The sequence below is a fragment of the Manis javanica genome, chromosome X, assembly GCF_040802235.1.
Source record: "Manis javanica isolate MJ-LG chromosome X, MJ_LKY, whole genome shotgun sequence".
Lineage (NCBI taxonomy): Eukaryota > Metazoa > Chordata > Mammalia > Pholidota > Manidae > Manis > Manis javanica.
This window is the reverse complement of record NC_133174.1, coordinates 101082026-101108229: the sequence shown is the minus strand read 5'-3', so window position 1 is coordinate 101108229 and position 26204 is coordinate 101082026. Positions and strand designations below refer to the sequence as shown.

The 26204-nt window shown below is 37.8% G+C and overlaps 2 protein-coding genes across 5 annotated transcripts in view; one reads left to right on the top strand and one right to left on the bottom strand.

Annotated features, from left to right (window-relative positions):
• TMEM164 (transmembrane protein 164) overlaps positions 1–26204 on the bottom strand; it is a 331399-nt gene that overhangs the window by 59829 nt on the left and 245366 nt on the right. The gene's annotated exons all lie outside the window — the stretch shown is intronic.
• AMMECR1 (AMMECR nuclear protein 1) overlaps positions 1–26204 on the top strand; it is a 133275-nt gene that overhangs the window by 89537 nt on the left and 17534 nt on the right. For both annotated transcript variants that reach the window (XR_012127432.1, XM_017671502.3), the window contains exon 3: positions 22117–22231. Coding sequence is in view for 1 of the 2 variants with exons in the window: in XM_017671502.3 (XP_017526991.1) it covers positions 22117–22231 (115 nt within the window). In the remaining variant the exon portion in view is untranslated. The remainder of the gene's footprint in view (positions 1–22116; positions 22232–26204) is intronic.

Sequence of the window (26204 nt, the reverse complement as noted above, 5' to 3'; positions counted from 1 at the left end):
GTTCAGTCCTTAACTCAAAAGTTTCCCAAGGACTTTGTTGCTTTCCCTTTAGTTTGTTCTGGTAGTGGTTGTATAAACTCAGGGATATAAGCTTTTATTTTGCCCTCTTCCCTGTTTTACAGCTAGTTGTAACCCAAGGTATTAAAAGTTCGTAACTTCTTTAGGTCCAACAGTAAATAAGGGATTGAACTTGGTCGGGAGGCTTGGGCCATATTTCTGACCCAGTTAATTAGTGACCTACCATAAGACCTAGACTTCGAGGTCTTTGAGGGTGACCATGATTGTAAGTGAGTAACTAGCAACACTGAAGTGGAAGTAAAAGCTCTCAAATCCAAAATACTTGCAGGAAGTCCAGTGTGATCAGTAAAGGATGAATGAAAAAAATTTATCTTAAATATAGTTTTGCTTGTTTTAGTGACACAGATAACTCAAAATGGGCTAACAGAGTATTGCCAGATAGAAGTCTTCCAGAGATCTACTTTTTCATATACACAAAAGATTTGTAACTATGGTGTTGCACTGCACATACATGGTTAATTTTAAAGTCCAGAAAATAGTTTCTCTTTCAGCAAGTCCTGCACTTCTCTTACAGCCTTAATTACAAAGTTGATTTGCTTAACACAGAAGACTCTTTTCCAGGCAGCCTAGGTCTGTTTGAATTAGCACAAATTTTGAATTAGAGGAGCCCAAATTAATGATGTTTTATTCTGTTATGAAGAGTTTGTTTTCCATCACTGATAATTATTTCCAGGAAAGTTAAGTCCATAGAAAATATTCTTTCAATTTCCTTAGTGTTGTTTACCAAAGTCTATGAAGTGGCTTTTAGTTACATGGGGGTGGGAGAGTCCATGGCAGTAGCAAAGGACAATGAGGTGCTATAACCTGGTCTCTCAGATTTGTGAAGCAGGCTCTGAGCAGCACTCTAAACCAATATTATTCCTTGTAAAAGGCAAACCAGACCTGGGAATTTTAAAGTCTAATGTGATTGAGAGAATGTGTGCTGGTGCATACTAATACTTAAACCCCTATCAGCCTGGTAAATTGTTGACAAACAATCATGGTTGTTGACAAAGAACGTAGTTGCCAAACATTCACACAGCCCCACCAGAGGTGTACTAGGGGGCCACTCGTCCTTCGCCAGAGTTGCCCTTCTCCCACTAGGTCATTCTCATTGCTTCAGAGAGTTGATTTTCAACAAGTCCCCTTTCCCCCTTGGACACTTGCTCACCTGAAATCCCATGGAGACCCGGAAGAGTGGGCAGAGGATTTTTTAAACGGACTTTAAATTTTTGAACTAATGTCTGATTTCCTTTAGGCCCATGTTCATTTAGAGATACTGTTATCTTGTGCTTCGTTTTTCTATGCCTGCCCTTTTTGACTTGTGATTCATCCAGTTCATAAGATGTTCCTCTATAAGAAGGAGTGAAAGGTGTAAAAATAGGCTAGTAATATGGGCCCCTATATGTTCCAAACCACAACAAAATAGTGGTAGTAATCACCTACAAACGTAAGAGGCCACTGAGCTCCTTCAGGATGCAAAGCATATGTGTTTTCCTTAGAGAAAAGGCCTGTGAGATCAAAGCAACTCTGGAACTCCATCATGAAACTAGATTATTATCTATTTATAGCAGTCTAGGAGTTTTAGAAAAATGTTGCCAAACTGTGCCACCCTGTGAATGTAATCTAAAGACTGAAAGGACCAGTTACCACCTTCGAAATGAATGGCATTTAATAGGTATTAAATGGGGAAAACACACTTTGGTGGACAGTTTGTAAGTTGATGAATAAAAGGACATTTAGACAATAGGGACTGTCGACTGTTTAATAAAGTTTAATCAGCAGGGCCATTTCATGTTTATTATATTACCAATAAATGTTGAATAATTTTGGGACTATATGAGACTACCTTCCTATATTCTTTCTTTTATCCACTAAGTACTTACTCACCAGCTGCTGAATGCTAGGCACGGGGTAGACAGTGGTGGGCAAATGTGAGCAGTTACCACACTCATGGAGCTTATTGCCTAATGAAATTATACATATAGCAGGTAAGTGGGTACAAAGAATCAAAAACTTAGTTTGTAACTTGAGTTTCTATAGTGTTTTCCTTAGCCCAGTAGATTCCCTGCAAATAGGCTAGTATCCATAAAATTGAAAGTAGTAAGACCTTGTGAGTTTGGGTGCCCTACACTTTTTTTTTATGTTTTACATCTCTGAAATGTGACTTAGTTTATGAGGTCTGTACTTATCATTAGGTGCTCTGAGTTGCTTATATAAATATTCATCAGGTTATAGTACCATGAAACTTCTATGACGCAGGCTGTTCCACAAGACTGTGATAGAGCATACTGTGCCTTTGAATGTATACCTGTGCTTGGCACAAGCAGGCACTGAATAAATACTTGCTGAATTAATTCATGTTTCTAGATATTCTCTTCCATCCCTGATCATTAGGACTACCACTTGTTCATGGCAACTTTTCCTGCTGTGGAGGGACAGAGTTATTGTCACATGACTGTAACTTAAATTGCAAGGCTTATATCCACTGAATTTTTTCCATCCCCAACTGATGCTGTTTCCTTTGAGTATCTATTGCGTTTTTCCTAATATGCACTGTAGTGCAGAATTGGCAACTGCCATTATTTCAGCAGCATATTGCAAAGCTTTTCCAACATATTTTATTACCCTATGTGCTTGCCTCATGGAAACAAAATCAAAGTAGGGCCCTTAGAATCGAATAATTAAGTAATTTTTAATGGCAATAGAATGAAAAACAACTGTACAAGTAAAATTTTTATTTGCCTTGAAAATTAGGTTTATCAAGATATGACCAAAGAAGAGATGAAGAGTCATATCCCTTTCTGCTTGATCAGGCTCACTTTAAACACATTTGTTGAAAGGAATGAAGTAAAATCTGTTCCAAGTTAAGAGATTGGGAGGTAAGTTGGATTAAAGTCCAAGAGTTTTAGCAGTACATCAAGAACCACATAATTCTCCTGTGCCAAATTTGCACATGACATTGTGCTGTTTACTTGAAAAATGGGCATTGAGGTTATCTTGCCCTGACCAGCTTACAGTGTGACATGTTTATGCACAGCACAGGAACATACAGTGGCATTTACAACAGGGACAGATTCTCTAGTTGTTAGAGTTTGATAAAAGGGAATTAAATACCATATTTTTAAAATGTATGGCTTTTCTGTTGAATGATCCTTCTATGTAGCTTAGCAGCCAGGGAGAAATGATAGGAGAGAATGGATGGGCTCCAAGATAAATAGGGCAAGGGAAAAGCACAAGGCAAGGAGGACACCTAACAGGAGTGTGTAAGAATAAAGGGACATGAGGAGGGAGGGGAGTAGAAGTGCAAAGGCAGGAAAGTAATGCAGAGTGCCTCTGCCTCCCGCATGGTGTCCGTGCAGGTGCTCTGCTGCTCCCCCAGCCCTTTATCTGCTTCGTTTCTTGATTCTGTGTGACCTCAGAATGCTGACAAGTGCCAGATGTTGACTTATGCTGGCAAGCTCACTGCTTTATTGTTCTAGCTATTCCCTGGTGCCTTCAGCATCGTTTTCTTCTTTGCTCCTTGAACATCCATTCTGGAGTATTACTGGATTAGGACAGAATCAGTCAACAAATACATGGAGGAATAATGGAAAGATCAGCAGCTGGGGGACAAGGAAAGTCAGGAGATGAGGTGTACAGTCCCAACTCCACTACTCAGGAGCTCTGTGACTTTGGATACATCACTTTCTGCTCTTGTTCCCCCAAATGTCAAATGAAGCACTAAATGACCTCTTAAGTGCTTGGAGCTCTGACATTTGGTGACTATGACTATAGGGGGACACCTATTTTGGGAGGACACCTGGTATGATTTCTAACATAATTAGCATTGCTTTGTCTGCTTCATGGGGCTGTTTTGTGGGTCAATTAGGATAAAAGATACGAAAACTCTGAAAATTCTGTGAAGAATCATAGAAAATAAAGAATGATTTAAAGGAAAGTTTCTCCCAAAGATATCACATAGTGATACAAATTAAAATAATTCCATTTACATGAACATAAGACAACTTACAGAGGCCTTAAAAGCAGATGCGTAGTTATGCTTCCTTGTAGAGAAATATGCCATTGGAAAGTAGACAAATTAAGGAACTGATTGTATAACCATTGCCTGGTTAATCAGCTAGGCTGTTGGGGAGTAAGGTACACAACTTTTCTTCCCAACTCCCCTTCTGCTTTTCGAGGTTACCTTAAAAACCCAGGAGGAAACAGGCAGTGGATCCTGTACCTTTCTCTGTCACCATCAGCCATCCACTTCCCAAAAGCTGAAACAGAACATTAAAACCAGTTCAATAGGGAGTGAGTCTCCTTGACTTGGTGGCAGAGCCAGAGAACACGAAGCTGCCTTCCCCACTGGCTGGGCTGGTCACACTTGTTTGCAGGAGGCCGCTGGGGGAGTCCTTTGTCTTAGTTCTCCCATCTCTCCCCCAGCCCCATTCTTTTCTTTCATCTCCTTCTTGTGACATTTTGCTGTTCTTTCTTCCTTACCTTACCAGAATAGAAGGAGGAAAGAAGAGAGGAAAACACCCAGAGGGTGGGTGAGGGAAAGAAGGAAAGTAAAGATACAAAACATCTCAGTGAGGCAGCAGGGAGGGCTGGATTCCTTCTCACGCTCTTCGCCAGCGCCACTGAGTGGAGTGCATTTATTTTGTGCCTCATCTTTAAGACTGACTTCACTCTTCTCCTTTGTTACCTTTAGTCCCTCATCAGTGACATCTGAGAAAGTCATACACAGGCCACACAATAAAAGCCAGCATGCCTGAACCCATCCAGGACTGGCAATAGTTTTAGAAAGGACAGTAAATGAGTAGTAGGTAAGATGGAACCACCCTAACATGGCACATAGGTTAGAGGGATAACATATGTTTTGCAGTTTACAGAGTTCATTTTATAGATCTGATTACCATGGAAAAAGGAAAGGAAAAAAATTGCATGACTCTTGTGGTGAGTATGAGAGAGCTTATTCATTCAGGTTGGTAAAGCAAAGTTAAAAATCAGAAACAGGCCTGCCAGCCGAGATATGTCCAAAACTAGTACTGTGGTAACGCTATTATGACTTCCAGCAGATGAAATTTCAAATTGTGGAAAGGCTTCAGAATAAGGGAAGGCTTAGTATCCCACTAATAGGGCTTATTAAATTTAGATAAAACATGTTTTTCAATGGCAGCGGCCCTGAATCACCAAGATCAAAAGGGAAAAGAAGTGGAGAAAAAAAAACAAGCTAATACTTTCACTAAAACAGTACCATTTATCTTACTTTTAGAACCTGCTCACACATATAACCTGACACACTCAGTTAAACCCTGGGAGAAGAAACATTAATCGGGGGAAAAGTCCTTAAAACTGATTATGAACTATGAAAAGAGGTACTATGAAAAGAGGATGGGCTCTAGAGGCAGGCAGCCCTGAGTTCAAATGTCAAATCCCTTACCTGTATTTATGACCTTCAGCAAGTTGCTTAATCTCACTGAACTCACTGAACCTCAGTTTCCTCATCTACAAAATGGGGTTGCTTTAAGAATTCAACAAGATAATACCTGTGTAGCACCTGGCTTACAGTAGATGCTCAACATATTTGGATGCTTGGTACAGAAAGCTCTTTTCTGCTCATAGTGTCATGTCAAGTATGTCAGGACCAGTCTCCTAGAACTTGATTAGGAGCTTAACATTAGCAGTCTCCAAAGAGGGGTGCACCCAGGTGATCCACTGTGGGCTGAGAAGAAAAGATTAGAAATTCTATTTAAGATATTCTGATCTAAAATATAAGAAAGTACTTAAATTCCACTAATATGTAGTGTAGGAACCGACCCTGGTCCACTCATATGGTCTACGTCAAAGGGCCACTGTCACAAACTCTAATGAGGGATCCTGAGGAAAACGTGAGATCCATGATTTGATGGGAGTTGATGGTGGCATATTCCTTCTTCCGTTCACTTTCAACATGTGGTGACATATTTCAGTTTACATGTGCCTGGTTCAGTAGTTTCATGGTTTTTTGTATTATCTTCAACCTGTGGTTTCTTTGCAAGAATCTTCTAAAGCCATCTGACCACTGTGCACAGGTTAGCTGACACTAGATAAACTAACCCATGCAGGATGGACTGGGGGCTTTAGAAGATTCCCGCAAAGGAACAATGGATTGATGGTAACAGTAATAATAGAAGCACAAGACAAGGATAAGAAAATGTTGGAGCTAGCTGACACATCTCCTACAAGGTAACTCATAACTTTGTCGGCCATGTCATGAGGTAAAAATGAAGATAATCTAATCAGACCTGACAAGATGTCAGCCCCCAAATAAGAAAGACATTATCAAGAACAATGTTTGAAATATGTATGTATACCCACTATCTTTAGAACAAAGCCTACTCTAAATATATATTGTACATTGGATATATTAGTTAATGACAGCACTACATGTATATACTTTATAAATAAATATATATACTGGGGATGTGTGTGCAAACATTTTTTTGCTGATAAGAATCTCAATCAAAAGTTTGCAGACTACTGGTTTAAGTGAGGCCAGCACAGAGCCTCTCATCTCTTGTTCTGTGCCTGCTGCATAGAGAGTAGTTTTTTGTTTGTTTGTTTGTTTATTTCCTAAGGATTTTGCTGTAGCATAACCAGTAGGATACAGGACAATATATCTAAATCAATTAAACACAATTCAGGCAACTACTTATCTTGGTAAACATTTCTTATATGGAAGTAAAAGACCAATCTCTGCCCTGGAGATTTTTAAAAATCTATTCTGGAAAACTAAGAAAGAGTTACAAAGCAACATATGAATGCATGCCTGCAGGATAATGGAAATTCTTGACAAAAAAGCATGCTTCCTTGATGTAGCAGATTTATTAACTAGGAAAAATGTGTATACGTTTCATTTCTGTAAATTTATCTGCAATTCTCAGTTGCTTGGTAACCAGTAAACCAGTAGCAGAAAGTATAAAGCAGATCTTTTCAGAAAAGAAACTAACCTTGTCTGACCGCTCCTCTTAGCATTCCAATCACAAATCTTTCACACTTATCCATATATTATTTTGTAATCTACTATTCTTATACCCTCTATGGCACTCTAAATTATAAAATACATATAGCAGGTATTTAACATTTTTTTAAATGAAATGAAGGCTTTTCAAAAATACCAGACCTGAAAAGGTAGCCATTATTCCCTGAGATGGCCACATTAAATTCTTAGAGAAGATAACTTATTTAGATCCTCCCATATAAAGGTTGAAGGGTCAATCTTTTTTTCTTATTGAAGTACATACAATAAAATGCACAAATATCAGTGTGCAGCTTGATGAATTTTGACATGTATATATACTCATGTAGCCATCACCCAGATCAAGATATCAAACATTCTAATTCCTCCCCTTTCACCTATTTCACCCATCTCTCTCCCACTCCTCTGCCCTGTGGCAGCCACCAGTTTGTTCTCTGTGTTTATAAGGGTCCATTTCAGTTTTGTTTGTGTTTGTTTTTCAGATTCCACATATAAGTGAAATCACTTGTCTTTCTCTGACTTACTTCAATTAGCATAAGACCCTGTAGGTCATCCATTTGTCACAAATGGCAATATTTCATTCTTTTTGGTGGCTGAGTAATACTCTATTTTGTATATTTAAGAAGTGTCAATCTGAGTCCTGGGGCTCTCTTCCTTTCACTAGAGCCATGATATGGGAGAAGCCTTGTGATCATACACTTAACAAATACACTGGTGATCAAAGTTCTTTGAGAGTTACTACTTATTGAGTACCTAGTATATGCAAGGTGCTTATGCAGGTATTTTTATTTTATTTACTTGTCACAGTAGCTCTGTGAAGTAGGTACTGTTTTACCCCCATTTTATATATGGGAAAATTGGAGCTGGCACAGGTGGAAACACTTGCCCAGTATCACACAGCTAGCATGCATTGGAGCCAGGATCGAAATGCTGGTATGTCTGACTCCAGTATCCAAGCTATTGACCCTTCTACTGTGTTATGCTCTATGTAACTGTGAAACAGTGCTCATGTATTAGTAATGACTTCAATTTTACATTTTTAGGAACTATATTTAATGGCAGTTAAGTCACACAGAAATGTTGTTATAGCTTGGAGCCATGCTTTTGATGGCCTTGGGGAAATAATACTTGTTCAAAGTTATAGAGATTTCTAAATTCTAAGATAAATGCAATAAAATTAACATTTGATTCATTTTGAGAGGTAATTCAGTTTTGTAGTATCTCAACTTAGAGGACACAAGGATGAGATCCCTGGAAACTTTGAAAGTCTATGTCAGGTTATTTTTGTGTTCTATTCTCTTGAAAGTAGAGACAATCTCATTTTCAAATTTCTCAAGATGGAAATTGTTAGTGATCATACTGTAATGTTTCCTACACCCACAGATTTTGATCTTTCCAGACCCATGATCATTGAGAGCACTGTTCTAATACTGTATAGTAACAAAAGATCTAAAGCCATATTGAGCCTTAAAGATTAGTCTGAGTACTAAACAATTCCTGGGTCATAGAAAAAAATCAAAGAAGAAATAAATAAAATCCCGATAGACAAATGAAAAAAGAAATACAACATACTAAAATCTATGGGATGCAGCAAAAGTGGTTATAAGAGGGAAGTTCATAGCACTATAGGTCTACCTCAAGAAAGAAGAGAGTTGCAAAAAAGCAATTTAACTTTATACCTAAGGAAACAGAAAAAGAGGAATGAAGCCCAGAGTTAGTAGAAAGAAGGAAATAATGAAGATCAGAGCAGAAATAAGTGAAATAGAGACTAAAAAGACAATAGAAGACAGGAGGAGCCAAGATGGTAGCATGAGTGGGGCAGCAGAAATCTCCCAAAACCATATATATTTTTGAACATACAACAAATACAACTATTCCTAAAAGAGACACCAGTGGATACAGTACAACAGCCAGGCTACATCTACATCTGCGAGAACTCAGCATCTCATGAAGGGGGTAAGATATAAGCTGCGGCCTGGCAGGACCTGAGCACTACCCCCACCTCCACTTGCTGGCGGAAGGAAAGGAATTGGAGTGGGGAGGGAGTGAAAGCCCAGGACTGCTAAACAACCAGCTCTAGTAATCCGCACTGGGAGCAGAGACACACAGTGCACAGTGTGCTGGATATTAGAGAAATGGAAAAGCAAAATCTGAGAATGGGTCCCTGCAACTGACTCCTCTAGGACAAAAGAAAAGCAAGTGCTTTTTTGAAAGTCTTAAAGGGACAGAGACCTCACAGCTGGATAGAATCCTACCAGCACATGCAGCCCAGCAGCTGGGAATCCTGGGGAACTCCAGGTATCCAAACCCCCTGGGCGGCAGCGCAGTTCTGAAGCCCCTCATAGCAATAAGCAGTCTGCCAGTCAATTCCCCAGCTGGTGCGGCCCCCGACACAGTGGCCCAGTAGCTTGAGAGCAGGCATGCAAGCCAGCGGCAGCGGTGACAGAGCGGGCACGCAAGACGGCCGAGCGGCCTGGGAGCAGTAATCCCTCAGCAGCTGCCCAGATTCTCCTCCCAGCACGCAGCCACCCGGGCCAGAACCAAAGGCCGCCGCCAGTGCACAGCTGCCCGGCTCAGGCAGAGGGGCACCGCTCTTGCAGGAGAGCACACCTGGCTCGCCTGCCACTCCCTGCAGGGCTCTGGGCTACCCTGACGATGACCCCGCCCACAGCAGCTTAATATGGAGGCTGCTCCAGGAGTGCGGGTAACCAACACAGGCAGTGGAGAAAGGCAAGGTGACCAGGAAGCAGGAAAGGACTTTGTTCTTCCAGTTGACACACATGCCACGTGCCTACAGCTACCTCTATCGCCATGAAAAGGCAGAAAAATTTGGTCCAGTCCCGAATTACCCAGACAACCCCCAAGAGAGGGCCTGGGGAGATAGATTACACCAATCTTCCTGAAAAAGAATTCAAAATAAAGGTCATAATCATGCTGATGGACCTGCAGAGAAATATGTAAGCGCTAAAGGAGCAAGTAGGGAGGGAGAATACAGAAATAAAACAATCTCTGGAAGGACTTAGGAGCAGACTGGATGAGGTGCAAGAGGCTGTTAATGGAATGGAAATCAGGCAACAGGAATACAGAGAAGCTGAGGCAGAGAGAGACAAAAGGATCTCCAGGAATGAAAGAATATTAAGAGAACTGTGTGACCAATACCAAAGGAACAATATTCGCCTTATAGGAGTACCAGAAGAAGAAGAGAGAGAAAAAGAGATAGAAAGTGTCTTTGAAGAAATAAGTGCTGAAAACTTCCCCAAACTGGGGGAGGAAATAGTCTCTCAGACCATGGGGGCCCACAGAACTCCCAACACAAGGGACCCAAGGAGGACAGTACCAAGAAATATAATAATTAAAATGGTAAAGATCAAAGACAAGGACAGAGTATTAAAGGCAGCCAGAGAGAGAAAAAAGGTCACCTACAAAGGAAAACCCATGAGGCTATCATCAGACTTCTCAAGAGAAACCTTACAGGCCAGAAGAGAATGGCATGATATATTGAATGCAATGAAACAGAAGGGCCTTGAACCAAGAATACTGTATCCAGCACAATTATCATTTAAAAATATGAAGGAGGGATTAAACAATTCCCAGACAAACAAAAGTTGAGGGAATTTGCCTCCCACAAACCATCTCTACAGGATATTTTAAAGGGACTGCTCTAGATTGCAGCACTCCTAAGGATAAATAGTTGTCACCAGAGAAAATAAAATCACAACAGAGAAAGCAGACCAACCGAATACTAACTAAAGGCAAAAAATAAAATTGACTACTCACAAAAGCAGTCAAAGTAAACACAAAAGAGTACAGAATAATACACCTAACATATAAAGAATGGAGGAGGAGGAATAAGAAGGGAGAGAACTAAAGAATCATCAGACTTTGTTTATAATAGCTTAATAAGAGAGTTAAGTTAGATGGCTAGATAGTAAAGAAGCTACCTTTGAACCTTTGGTAACCACAAATCTAAAGCCTGCAATGGCAATAAGTACATATCTTTCAATTATCACCCTAAATGTAAATGGACTGAGTATACCAATCAAAAGACACAGAGTAACAGAATGGACAAAAAAGCAAGACCCATCTATATGCTGCTTACAATAGACTCATGTTAAACCCAAAGACATACACAGACTAAAAGTGAAGGGATGGAAAGATATTTCATGCAAACAATACGAGAAAAAAGCAGGTGTTGCAGTACTTGTATCAGACAAAATAGACTTCAAAAACAAAAAAAGTAACAAGATAAAAAAGGACATTACACAGTGATAAAGGGGTCAATCCAACAAGAGGATATAACCATTATAAATATATATGCACGCAATACAGGAGCACCAACATATGTGAAACAAATACTAACAGAATTAAAGGAGAAAATAGAATGCAGTGCATTCATTCTAGGAGACTTCAACACACCACTCACCTCAAAGAACAGATCCACCAGACAGAAAATAAGTAAGGACACAGAGGCACTGAACAACACACTAGAACAGATGGACTTAACAGACATCTACAGAACTCTACACTCAAAAGCAGCAGGATACATATTCTTTTCAAGTGCGCATGGAGCATTTTCCAGAATAGAATACATACTGGGCCACAAAAGGAGCCTCAGTAAATTTAAAAAGATTGAACTTCTACCAACCAACTTCTTGGACCACAAAGGCATAAAACTAGAAATAAATTGTACAAAGAAAACAAAAAGGCTCACAAACACATGGAGGCTTAACAACATGCTTCTAAATAATCAATGGATCAATGACCAAATTAAAACAGAGATCAAGTAATATATGGAGATAAATGACAATGACAGCATAAAGCCCCAACTTCTGTGGGACGCACCAAAGGCAGTTCTAAGAGGAAAGTATATAGCAATCCAGGCCTATTAAAGAAGGAAGAACAATTCCAAATGAATAGTCTAAAGTCACAATTATTGAAACTGGAAAAAGGAGAACATATGAGGCCCAAAGTCAGCAGAAGAAGGGACATAATAAAGATCAAAGAAATAAATAAAATTGAGAAGAATAAAACAATAGAAAAAATCAATGAAAACAAGAGCTAGTGCTTTGAAAAAATAAACAAAATAGATAAGCCCCTAGCCAGATTTATTAAGAGAAAAAGAGAATCTACATACATCAATAGAATCAGAAATGAGAAAGAAAAATCACGACGGACTGCACAGAAATACGAACAATTATTAGAGAATACTATGAAAATCTTTATGCTAACAAGCTGGAAAACCTAGAGAAAATGGATAACCTCTTAGAAAAATACAACCTTCCAAGACTGACCAAGGAAGAAACAGAAAATCTAAACAGACCAATTACCAGGAAAGAAATTGAATTGGTAATCAAAAACCTACCCAAAAACAAAACCCCTGGACCAGATGGATTCACCACTGAATTTTATCAGACGTATAGAGAAGATATAATACCCATTGTCCTTAAAGTTTTCCAAAAATTAGAGAAGAAGAGGAAATACTTCCAAACTCATTCTATGAGGCTACCATCACTGTAATAACAAAACCAGGCAAAGACACCACAAAAAAAGAAAATTACAGACCAATATCCCTGATGAACATAGATGCAAAAATACTCAACACAATATTAACAAACCAAATTCAAAAGTACATCAAGAAGATCATACACCATGATCAAGTGGGATTCACCTCAGGGATGCAAGGATGGTACAACATTCGAAAATCCATCAACATCATACACCACATCAACAAAAAGAAGGACAAAAACCACATGATCATCTCCATAAATGCTGAAAAAGCATTCGACAAAATTCGACATCCATTCATGATAAAAACTCTCAGCAAAATGGGTATAGAAGGCAAGTACCTCAACATAATAAAGGCCATATGTGACAAACACACAGCCAACATCATACTTAACAGCAAGAAACTGAAAGCTTTTCCTTTAAGATTGGGAACAAGGCAAGGATGCCCACTCTCCCTACTTTTATTCAACATAGTACTGGAGTGCCTAGCCATGGCAATCAGACAACACAAAGAAATAGAAGGCATCCAGACTAGTAAGGAAGAAGTTAAACTGTCATTGTTTGCAGATCACATGATATTGTACATAAAAATCCTAAAGACTCCATCCCAAAATGACTAGAACTGATATCGGAATACAGCAAAATTGCAGGGTACAAAATTAATACACAGAAATCTGAGGCTTTCCTATGCACTAACAATGAACTAATAGAAGGAGAAACCAGGAAAACAATTCCATTCACAATTGCATCAAAAAGAATAAAATACCTAGAAATAAACCTAAATAAGGAAGTGAAAGACCTATACTCTGAAAACTGCAAGACATTCTTAAGAGAAATTAAAGAGGACACTAACAAATGGAAACTCATCCCATGCCCTTGGCTAGGAAGAATTAATATTGGCAAAATGGCCATCCTGCCCAAAGCAAGCTACAGATTTAATGCAATCCCTATCAAATTACCAACAGCATTCTTCAACAAACTGGAACAAATAGTTCTAAAATTCATAAGGAACCACCAAAGACCCTGAATAGCCAAAGCAATCCTGAGAAGGAAGAATAAAGTGGGAGGGATCTCGCTCCCCAACTTCAAGCTCTACTACAAAGCCACAGTAATCAAGACAATTTGGTCCTGGTACAAGAACAGAGCCACAGACGAGTGGAACAGAATAGAGTCTCCAAACATTAACCCAAACATATATGGTCAATTAATATATGATAAAGGAGCCATGGACATACAATGGGGAAATGACAGCCTCTTCAACAGCTGGTGTTGGCAAAACTGGACAGCTTCATGTAAGAGAATGAAACTGGATCATTGTTTAACCCCATACACAAAAGTAAATTTGAAATGGATCAAAGACCTGAATATAAGCCATGAAACCATAAAACGCTTAGAAAAAAACATAGGCAAAAATCTCTTGGGCATAAACATGAGCAACTGCTTCATGAACATATCTCCCTGGGCAAGGGAAACAAAAGCAAAAATGAATAAGTGGGACTATATCAAGCTGAAAAGCTTCTGTACAGCAAAGGACACCATCAATAGAACAAAAAGGTATCCTACAGAATGGGAGAATATATTCATAAATGACAGATCCGATAAAGGGTTGACCTCCAAAATATATAAAGAGCTCACGCACCTCAACAAACAAAAAGTGAGCAATCCAATTAAAAAATGGGCAGAGGAGCTGAACAGACAATTCTCCAAAGAAGAAATTCAGATTGTCAACAGACACATGAAAAGATGCTCCAGATTGCTAGTCATCAGAGAAATGCAAATTAAAACCACAATGAGATATCACCTCACACCAGTTAGGATGGCCACCATCCAAAAGACAAACAACAACAAATGTTGGCGAGGTTGTGGAGAAAGGGGAACCCTCCTACACTGCTGGTGGGAATGTAAATTAGTTCAACCATTGTGGAAAGCAGTGTGGTGGTTCCTCCAAAAGCTCAGAATAGAAATACCATTTGACTCAGGAATCCCACTTCTAGGAATTTACCCTAAGAATGCAGCAGCCCAATTTGAAAAAGACAGATGCACCCCTTTGTTTATCACAGCACTATTTACAGTAGCCAAGAAATAGAAGCAACCTAAGTGTCCATCAGTAGATGAATGGATAAAGAAGGTGTACATATACACAATGGAATATTATTCAGCCATAAGAAGAAAACAAATCCTACCATTTGCAACAACATGGATGGAGCTAGAGGGTATTGTGCTCAGTGAAATAAGGAAGGTGGAGAAAGACAAGTACCAAATGATTTCACTCATCTGTGGAGTATAAGAACAAAGGAAAAACTGAAGGAACAAAACAGCAGCAGACTCACAGAACCCAAGAAAGGACTAACAGTTACCAAAGGGAAAGGGACTGGGGAGGACGGGTGGGAAGGGCAGGAGAAGCTGGGGGAGAAGAAAGGGGGCCTTACGATTAGCATGTATAATGTGATTGGGGGGTGCATGGGGAGGGCTGTGCAACACAGAGAAGGGAAGTAGTGATTTTACAGCATCTCAGTACGTTGATGGACAGTGACTAATGGGGTATGTGGGGGGACTTGGTGAAGTGGGGAGTCTAATAAACATAATTTTCCTCATGTAATTATAGATTAATGATACCAATAAATAAATAAATAACCAGAATAAGATAGCACCTCACACCTGTCAGAATGGCTATTACCGAAAAGACAAGAAATAACCAGTTTTGATGAGGATGTGGACAAAAGGGAGCCCTCACACACTTTTGCTAGTTATGTAAATTGGTGCAGCCACTATGGAAAACAGTATGGAAGTTCCTCAAAAAATTAAAAATAGAACTACCATATAATCCAGCCATTCCCCTACTGGGTATGTATCCAAAGAAAATGAAAACACAAATTTCAAAAGATATATGCACCCCTGTGTTCATTGCAGCATTATTTACAATAGCCAAGATAGAGAAACAACCTGTGTCCATCAATGGATCAATGGAAAAAGAAGATGTGGTGTGTGTGTGTGTGTGTGTGTGTGTGTGTGTGTGTGTGTGTGTGTGTATGTATATACACACACACACACACATATATATATATAATGGAATACTACTCGGCCATAAAAAAGGAATGAAATTTTGCACTTGAATGAAATGAAATAAGACAAAGACAAATACCCTATGATTTTACTTTATGTGTGGAATCTGAAAAACAAAACCCAAACTCATAGATAACAGAGAATAGATTGATGGTTGCCAGAGGAGAGGAGAGTTGAGGCAGGAGGTACAAATGGTTGAAGGAGATCAAGAAGTATAAACTTCCAGTTATAAAATAATCATGAGGATATAATATACAGCATGGGGAAAATAGTCAATAATAATGTATTTGTATTGTGACAGATGGTAACCAGACTTATCATGGTGATCATTTCACAATGTATACAAATGTCAAATCACTATGTTGTATACCTGAAGCTAATATACTATTGTATATCAATTATTCCTCAATAAAAAAAGATGAACCTAAGACATAAAATTAAGTATGTCCATTATACTCCAGTAGAATATATTTTAAAAGATTTCCATCAGAAAAATAACTAAGCCAAAACTAGAAATAACTAGTTCATTTCTAAAAACAGAATGCAGTAAATCCAACAACTCTGCAGGGAGAGCATTATGTGGACATTATATGGAAGGAAATGAAGAAGAATACCTGTCATATACAGGAAACATTTAGCCACTGGTTTCTTTATGTATCTGAAAGTATTTTCCAGTTGTAGTTCTGATCCACTAAATCAAATTCACAACCTACTCTCCTAACTTAGTGGTGAGGAACTAGTGGCTTGGAGGCAGATTCTTGATGATACTGCTCTGGTCATCACAGCATGCAGTGCACAGAGTATCTCTCCCTCCTAGAGGGCAGCTGTGGCTATCAGAGAATGGAGGCTTTTAAGAATTCAAGATTAGAGCAATTCAAGTACTTTAAGCTAATCAGAGGGCAGTAAGTGATCATGCTTTAAAGTTTAAGTGAATCATATATGATACAAGCCAAATAACATATATGAAAACCTTCAAGATCTATTGCACTTCATTTCCCTCTTTCTCTAATCCTTCTCTTTCTTGCTTGCTCTCTTTGTCCCTTTATGTGTGTCTTTTTTTTTTTTACTTATTTTGCCTCCCACTTCTTTCCCTGCTTCTTGTTTTCTTCTTCTTCTTCATCTTTATTACTTTGTATACATTCTCTTTTTCTTTTTCTTTCCTTCCTTTCAACTTTTTCTTCATTTTCTTCCATGCATTGGTCCTTTCCTCCATTCCCTACTAATTACCCACCATATCACATTTTAAATATATATTAAAACTAATAAATTTTAATGTTAATGTTCACTGATGAAGATTTCCATCAGAAAAATAACTAAGCCCGAACTAGAAATAACTAGTTCATTTCTAAAAACAGAATGCAGTAAATCCAACAACTCTGCAGGGAGAGCATTATGTGGACATTATATGGAAGGAAATGAAGAATACCTGTCATGTACAGTAAACATTTAGCCACTGGTTTCTTTATGTATCTGAAAGTATTTTCCAGTTGTAGTTCTGATCCACTAAATCAAATTCACAACCTACTCTCCTAAGTGGTGAGGAACATAGATGCAGCATGTTGCATTTATTACTCTAAAGGGAAAAAAACATGTCCCAATTAAGTACCACTTTAACTATGGCTTACAGTTGAAAATTTCCTTTTGGGTCATGGCCCTCAGTAAAATAAGGTTTCCTTCCTCCCTACCCTTAAGTTTGGTGAATAGTCACTTCCTTTTGGCATCCTATTTTATGTATGTGTGCATATATTATATACACGTATTTTTTAATAATGGGAAGCTGAAATTGATATTTAACGTGAAGTGGAGCTTATGGATCATTTTTTGGGTTTCGGATTTCAAATTCTAGTATTCTGTTTCCAGAGTTCCTACATGCCACGTGTACATTCTGTTCCAGAAGCTCTGATGAGGAACAGCAGAATTTCCAGATTACTGAAACCCCTTATGAAAAGTTTTTTAAAAAGACTGATGTGTCCCTGATTTGCTTTCCTTCACTTATCCAAACAGGGATTTTTAATTTTGGTTTTAATTACTTCCTTGTCCTAAAAAAACAAAGATTGCCTGTAATATGAAGCCCTTCTCAATTTGGTAACTTTCCACTAGTTAACTGATTAAGGTAACCAATGTTTTAGAAAGTGAAAGAATGAATGAGTGAATGGTTAGCTAGCTAAAGCACTTCAGTCATTTCGTTTCCATGCCGTACTGTTGATGATAAACCTTGTAATGTCTAAGATTTTGTCTCTTTTCAGCTGTTCTTTTTTTCCTCCCTTATAGTTTCCAGGCACTGACATAAATCCTTTGATTCTTTGATAGAGAAACTCTTAATTCCTTTTTTTTAATGTTCATTTTCATTAAAGTGCTATTTAACACTAGATATTAACTTTGACAGATGTTAATGCTGCTTCTCAATTAGGTGAAATATATTCTTGGGAAGGTGCCAATTTGAACTGAATATATTTGAATTTGGTATGTGAATTAAACTGTTGTTTAAACCTTACCCATCCATCATATGGGTGATGGAGCAGCCAGCTGGTTTTGTACATAAGTGGGTTTTTTTTTTCCTTAGCAATATTTAACCATTAGAAAATGGCCTCCTACTGTAGCAAAGAGAACTTCATACAAATTTACTACAAGATCTCCTTGTTTGTCAGTTCCTTAGACTGCCTACAATTTCAATTGGGACACTACTCTGGTATAAAATGCTTTCCATGGACAATATTAATATTTTAAAATCCTTTTTGCTTCTACAGATCTCTAGTAGACAGGAAGTCTTGCTCTACTTACCCTTTGGCTACTAATGAATGCTTTAAACTATTATTTATCTTCTTTAGGCAGAGGCACTGCAGGTATGAGATCAGAATTGCCAAGTAAGGCAAGCATTTAATTTTAAAGTTTAAAAAGAATCCATTCAAAGGCGGCAACTAAAGTGTGGATACTAGAAAGAATTTTGGACTTGAGTCAGGGCATCTGGGTTGTATCCCCACCTGTGTCATGAACTAGCTGGGTCGCTTGGAGCAAGTCACGGCCAAACTCTGGATGGCATATCTACTCTCTCTGAAGGCTCAGCTTCCACGCTGCATGTTCTATAAACTAAAGAGAGTGGGGCTGAGGGAAGTTGAATCCTCTCATTTATCAGCTATCCACACTAGCCTAGCAGCTCTGAGGTCAGTCTCCAGCTGCATTTTTCATCTTTTTTATAATCCCTCAAATCCTTACTAGGCTTTCATTGCTGGTTCTTTTCCCTAGGAATTTGTATTTAGAGATACTGATGGCTTCCTACCTTTTGTAGTTTTTTCTATGCTCATTAATTTACTGAAAAGTTACTTAAGAGTTGAAGAAAAATGCAACAAATAAAAATCTTATTTGAGTTAGCGTTTCTGTAAACTCAGACTGTTTCCATCATGACTAACGTGCCTTTACCATTTCAGAGTTTTGAAGTTAACACCTCTGAGTGTGGGTACGGTGAGGCATGACTGTTAGTTTCTCCTTTTAGCCTTGCTAGTATTCTCCTGCTTACTTGTTCTAAACATTATTTTTTTTAAGCCCAGAATGAGCAACAAGGCTCCATATTATGAGGAGAACTTGCTAGCCTTATCCTCAGTTACATTTTAGGAGGTACTTGAAAATTTCTTTCATTTGTAATAGCTGAATTGCACTAAGTGAAAATTTACCTTTTGTTTGTTTGCCGGGAAATAAAAAAATAAAGTAACTTGCCTCAAAGTGCTGAGAAATTGTATGGCAACTTTAGCATTTATGTTTTAATGTAAAGGCTAGAGCTAGATGCAAAAAAAATGCCCCATTAAAGGAAGCCTAGCATTATAATTACAAAGGCAGACACTAGCAAGTGTTGACAAGGATGTGGGGAAATTAGAACCATCATACATTGCTGGTGGGAATGTAGAATGGTACAGCAACTGTGGGGAACAGTTTGTTGGTTCCTCAAACAGTTAAACATGAATTACCATATGATGCAGCCATTCCACTCCTAGCTATCTACCCAAGAGAAATGAAAACATATGTCTACACAAAAACTCATACATGAATGTTCATAGCAGTATTATTCCTAGTGGCCAAAAAGTGAAAAGAACCCAAATGTCCATCAACGGATAAGTGAATAACAAAATGTGATATATCCATACAGTTGAATATTATTAAGCAATTGAAAGGAATGAAGTAGTGATACATGCTACAACATAGATGAAACTGCAAAAACATGCTATGTGAAAGAAGCCAGACACAAAAAGCCACATATTGTATAATTCCACTTACATGCAATGTCCAGAATAGGCAAATCCATAGAGACATAAATCAGTGGATTTATGATATCCAGGATCTAAGGGGAGGGGAGAATGGGGTCTGACTGCTAAGGGGTAGGAGGTTTCTTTCTGGTGTGATGAAATGTTTTAGAAATAGATGGTGGTGATGGTTATACACCTTGCGAATATACTAAAAACCAGAGTTGTATACATTAAAAGGGTGAATTTTATGGTATGTGAATTATATCTCAATAAAGTTGTTATATGACAGAAACATTAGCAGCTATATTGCTGTAATTCCTTGAAATTACAAGTGTGTTTAAATTACATTTTTGCCAGGGGTTGGGCGGAGGGAGAATGGGGGAGCTGGTGTTTAATGGGTGCTGTGTTTCAGTTGGAGAAGATGAATAAGTTCTGGAGATGGTCGGGATGGTTGCACAACAATGTGAACGTACTTAATCCTACACAACTGTATGCTTAAAAATGGTTAAAAGAGCAAATTTTATGTTATACATTTCACAATAAAAAAAGACTATAACCCTAACAGATTATATTTTATATTATTCTAAGGTATAAGGCTTTTCTCCCTCATTTTTTTGTTTCTCTTTAACAGGAAAACTGAAAGTGTGATTGGCCTTTTCGTTGGTTTGCATGGGATTCTTCTACTCTGTTTTACAACTTCTCTTCCGTATGTGTGTGTGTCAAGGGTGGGGGTTATATAGACACATATATATCTTTAATCTTGGTTTTGAATGAGAATCTTGAAAATATTTTTTAGAACTTTATTTGCCAGGAGGAAAATAAAAGAAGACAAACCTAGGAAATTTATGTTGTGGAATTACAGAGTAGTGAAATGCTGTTCTCAGAGCATTAGTTATAGCAGATTTCCTGATTTTCTTGGATCATGTCAACTCCTTGAAGGGGAAAAAACCATTTATACTTTATGTAGACCATCTCTGTACCTTTCTATAAGCATTTTCCTTTGTACGCAGGATACAGCCAGCACCAAAATGATGAAAATACTCACAAACGTAGGGGTGTATTTGTACAATACAGTGCCTAAGTTTCAGAAGGCAAAGGAAGGGATGTAAGAATGAAAGAAAGAAAATCCATCAATGAGGAAGTCACTGAAAAAGGAATTATATCCAAAGGCCACAGAACTTTATTATGACCCAAGCAGTTTGTAGGCTGTGAGTTTGTAACCTCTAAGGATTAATCAGTGAAAACATTTTCTAAGCCTGTGCTCTATAGGACATTTGAAGATTGATGGCACAAATGCCAGTGGTGGCATTATTAATACAGTATGCAATCAGGGGTATGTTTGTTTTTCTTGACCAGGAAGTGGTTTCTTTTAAAAGTACAAGGAACACACAGTGCGTGCGTGTGTGTGTTTGTGTGTGTATTTTCTGTATATTCTATTGCAGGAATAATTGAGGTTGTCCCACATTTTTGTCCTTTACAATGGGGTTTTTGTATAATCTGGCATTGTGGTATACTACCCTTGATTACAGGGTCCAATCAGAGTTGATGTGCTCAGAAATCCATTGATGTGATTAATGGTCCCCAATCATACTTTTATTCCTAGATGAGCCTTATTTTCCTGTAGTTTCATAATTTTTGAGTCATAGCTTGAGTTTTTCTTCCTAGGGGGCTTGCAATCCTTACATTTTTGGTATTTGCATGATTATTTTCATTTTCTTTGATTTCTTTTGCTTGAAGAAAATGAAATTTTGATCTTTCTTTGAATCCTTTGGGTGCTGTTCTATGGTTAAGTGACCAACATAATACGAACTTTTTTATGTGAATATTTGTATGTGTGTACATGTGTGTGTGTGTGTATATATATATATTCTCCACCAGCACTAGATCCAGAAGTCTTCTCACAAATTTCCACTAGTCTTGTTTATATTCACCTCAAAAGTAAAATTAAACATTCTCAGATTCTACAAGTAACAGGGAAGCACCAGGAAATGACTATACAGGAAATGTAATTGATTACTCACCCCTTACAATTGAATTGGTCACAGGATTGGCTCGTAAACATAATCTATTGAAGGGAAAAAAATGACTAATAAAATCTTTGGGGTCTTGGAATACATTTGAAGATTACTGGGGCCTTTGGCATCTTACTTTTTTTTTTTAATCTCGTACCTTTTCCAATGATTGTCTGCATTTGAGATTAGGAACTCTCATGTCTATTGATCACTTTAATATTTGCTTCGTTTTCAACAGTGCCCTTAAAGATAGCCGTTTTCCCCCAATGACAAGGGATGAGCTGCCTCGGCTGTTCTGCTCAGTGTCTCTGCTCACTAACTTTGAAGATGTCTGTGATTATTTGGACTGGGAGGTAAGACTCAAGAAAATTTTTAAAGAAAAATGAGTAGATGTTAAAAATCAGGCCCAGAAAATAAGTCTTTCAGCCCATTCTTTATTGTAATAGAGGTGGAAAGTCACATGGAGAAATAAATCTCACAGCTGATCAAGGAGATAGGAGTGAAGGAGTTTTTTTTAAAGGCAAAGTGCCATGTGTTATTTTAATCCCCAAACTGAATTTGCTCTTCATTATTACTTTACCACAGTACCTCATAAAAGCTGTTAATAAATAGTGAGAATGACTGACTGGTATTTATTTCCCCTCTTGTTTCCATTCCAATGCACTCTGGTGTAACTGCCACCAAGCAGTTCAGTGGTCAGAAGATACATCTCAGAAACAAGGAGCAAAAGAGTAAGAATAATATACCAGTTGGGGAAATCAGATTGTGGATAATGACGGGGTGTTGGTTCACTAGAGTTAAATCGTGTTAATTCATCCTTGGCTACCTTAATCTATGCACTTATACACACTAAGAAATAAGATGATAAACTCAAGTATCTCCGTGCATTGCCATAATCAGAGTAGCCTACATGGATCATATTTTTATTCTTTAGTATGTGGGTTTGAGCCTTTCAGGAGGTCCAGATGTTCCCACCATGATCTGCTTTGGTGGTTGGAAGGTGATAGTTGAAATTTTACACATTAACACTCCCACATTACTGAATGCCGATTGTATTCAAGGCACTGTGTTACACGTTCAAAAGGGCTAAGATGTGGGCTCTACCATAAAGCATCTTGGAGTCTAATAGCAGAGAAAAGAAGGATACACAAAGCACAAGGGAGTAAGTGCTGTAAGAAAGAAACAGTGGGAATTCAGTGGTACACACAGCAGTCTCTCTCACACATTCATAAATGACATGACTATATCATCATGATATAACATATTTTAATTCTACCACCTTTTTAGAATGGCTACCCCTCCCCCCCCCCGTAGTAACTGAGATATTTTGCCTTGTAGACACATAACTGTCTTGCTGGTTAACTCAACTTGAATTTCATATTTGGCTTTGCCCTGGTTGCTTGTGAGCCTTTAGACAATGTATTCCACTGCCATTCAGTTTTTCCACATAAGAATCAGACATTTACAAAGTTCTTAATCTTCATTTGAAAAAATCTCTTTGATAGAAATTATTGTTGTGCCAGAGCTCTTTTAAAAATCCTGCAGAGGGTAGGATGAAAGAGTTCCTTCTGGGTTTTGTGGTAGGGTTTTTGGAGCATTATCAGTATGAAAGTATGTTAAGATATTTTTGTGAAGGAAAAATAAAATTAATTGATTGTGTTGATCCTAGCAAAGTTGGAATGTGTAAAACCTTTTACAGAACTAAAATTTTCCAGTTGATGGTTTTCTATAAACTTATTCTTCCTATTTGAATTTTCCTTAAGGAGAAGTCTACCAGTATTCTAGAACTATTCCCCAGTACTTTATTTTGAAATGACCCCAATTATATCCCTCACTTATTAACAAACATTACAGTTTGGAGGGTTCTTTTACTATTCTAAGGTTACTGCTTCCTCTTCTCTAGCTAGAATTTTATTTCTGCTTGCTGAATTGCAGGGCACTGTGTGTGTAGTGGTGAGGGCGGCAGTGATAACAGGGGGAAAAGCCTGAGGTGTAGGAAGCGATCAAGCTACAAAAACCCTTCTACACTTACTTGAAGCCACTGAGTTAGAAGTATGCTTCTGGTGTGTGTACGTGTGTGTGCATGTGCATGCGCATGCACGTGCATGTGTGCACATGTGCCTGTGTGGCATGTACATGAATGTATATTGCACAAACTTGTGCATGTGTTTTGGGGAAAGGAAAAATGGGAGAATCCAACCATTGTTAATTAGATCTTTAACCTACTTCAAGCACTGTTTACAGCTACAGTTAACCTTCATATTATTGAGCTTTTATGTCCATAAGATATATCAGCTTCCTCTTGGGAGGTGGGGGGTCAAGTTCTGGAGAATTGGTACTGTGTATTTTCAAGGTGTATTTATCCTCTCTGGTCACCATCTGCCAATTTGAATTTCCAGAATATTCTATATTGCTTCTACTTGGTGTTGTGTAGTTAAGACATTCCTTAAGGCTTAAATGTCAGTGTCTATTTAGTGATGCTTTCCTGTTAAAGTAACAAAAAACATACACACATACATTTCTGTAAGTATTTGGAAGTGAATTAGACACTGCTAAGATGGCTATACTATGAGGAAAAGACTGTCCTTTTCAATTCAGTTTAAAGTATTTAGCATAAGAGAAATTTGTTTCCAAGGAGTAAGGGTGAAAATTACATTTTGAAGTACAAAAATGTGATTTGGGCTATAAAAAACGTACCATATCAGTGATTGAAAATGGAATGGTATTATTATGGGAAAGATGTTAGAAGAGTTATCCTTAATAATTCTGGCAAAGCATTATTACTTTAAACACAGAATGCCAAAGTAGAATTAAAAGCATTTTTAAAGAAAAGTATATGTCAATATAATTCCAGTTCTACATATATACTCAAAAGAAATGAAAACAGATGTCGAAACAAAAACTTGTACACAATAGCCAAAAGATTGAAACAATCCAAATGTCTATCAATAGAATGGATAAACAAAATGTAGTCTGTCTATACAATGGAATAATATTATGCCATAAAAAAATGAAGTTCTGATTTGTGCTACAACCTGAATGAACCTTGAAAACATTATGCTAAGTGAAAGCAGCTAGACACAAAATGCCACATACTGTATGATTCTCTTTATGTTAAGTATCCCAAATGGGCAAATCCATAGAGGTAGATGGCACATTAGTAGTTGTCAGGGGTTGGGGGGAGGCAATGAATAGAAAGTGATTGCTTAATGGGGTCAGGGTTTTTATTTGGGGTGATGAAAAAGCTCTGGACCTGGATAGTAGTGATGGTTGTACAATATTGTGAATGTACTTGAAGCCACTGAATGGTACACTTTAAAATTTTATGTGTATATTACCACAATAAAAAGCAGATATGCATATATATATATATTTTTAAACCTATTATCCATAATAGCATATTATTGAAGAAAACTTTAAAAATTCAAAAAATATAAAGAAAGAAATGCAAGCCACTCATAATTACACCATTCTGAGATAACCACTGTTAACATTTTAGAATATATGTTTCATTTCTTTTTCCGGGTCTTTTTACCAATGAATCCGCACATTTGTTTATGAAACTGAGATCATGTTGAATATATAGTCACTATTAAGAGGATTACGGGGAAGTCTTTATTTATGGTTTCTCCTTATATATAAGTTAATTATTTACATTGTCAATTTCCTTTATGAGGAGTCTATGTTATGAAAGTATACATTTATTTCATTTTGAGAAATTTCACACTGTCAAATAGGTACAACTTTTCTTCCAAGAATGAAATAATCCTACTCACTATAAGTATCTAATTTTAACCTGAAATGCAAAATGCTGTATATGTTTGTGCCAGAGGAGGAAACAGGAGATGATTACAGAATTTTACCAGAGAATTTTTATGTCAAAGATTGTTGTTAAATATGTTTTATATAAGCAGAAGCCTCAAACATAGGGCTTTTCTGGTGGAAACACAGCTTGAGTGTTGGCTCCACTACTGAAGGGTGTTACAGTAGTAGTTATAGCAGAATTCCTAATTAAAGGGATAAAAATGCTCAGATCAAAGCAGAATGAGAGCAAAGTCTAGAAGCCCAAAAACATAGAAGTAGGTAACTTCAGTAACAAGAGAGACATTACTGTGGTCATGAGGATGAGGGACATGACCAGTGGTAATAGTAACCTAATTGTGCAATGATCAGGGAACTAGTGAGCTGCCAGAGGGCTGGCTACTCTCTTACTCTCTTCTTCATCCCAAGTTTTTAACTCAGCCTGTTTGGGAACTCTTTTGGTAACATCTCTCTAGTTTTATAATGGAAGTTAGTCAGAAAGTAGGGTTTGTGTCAGACTTTGTT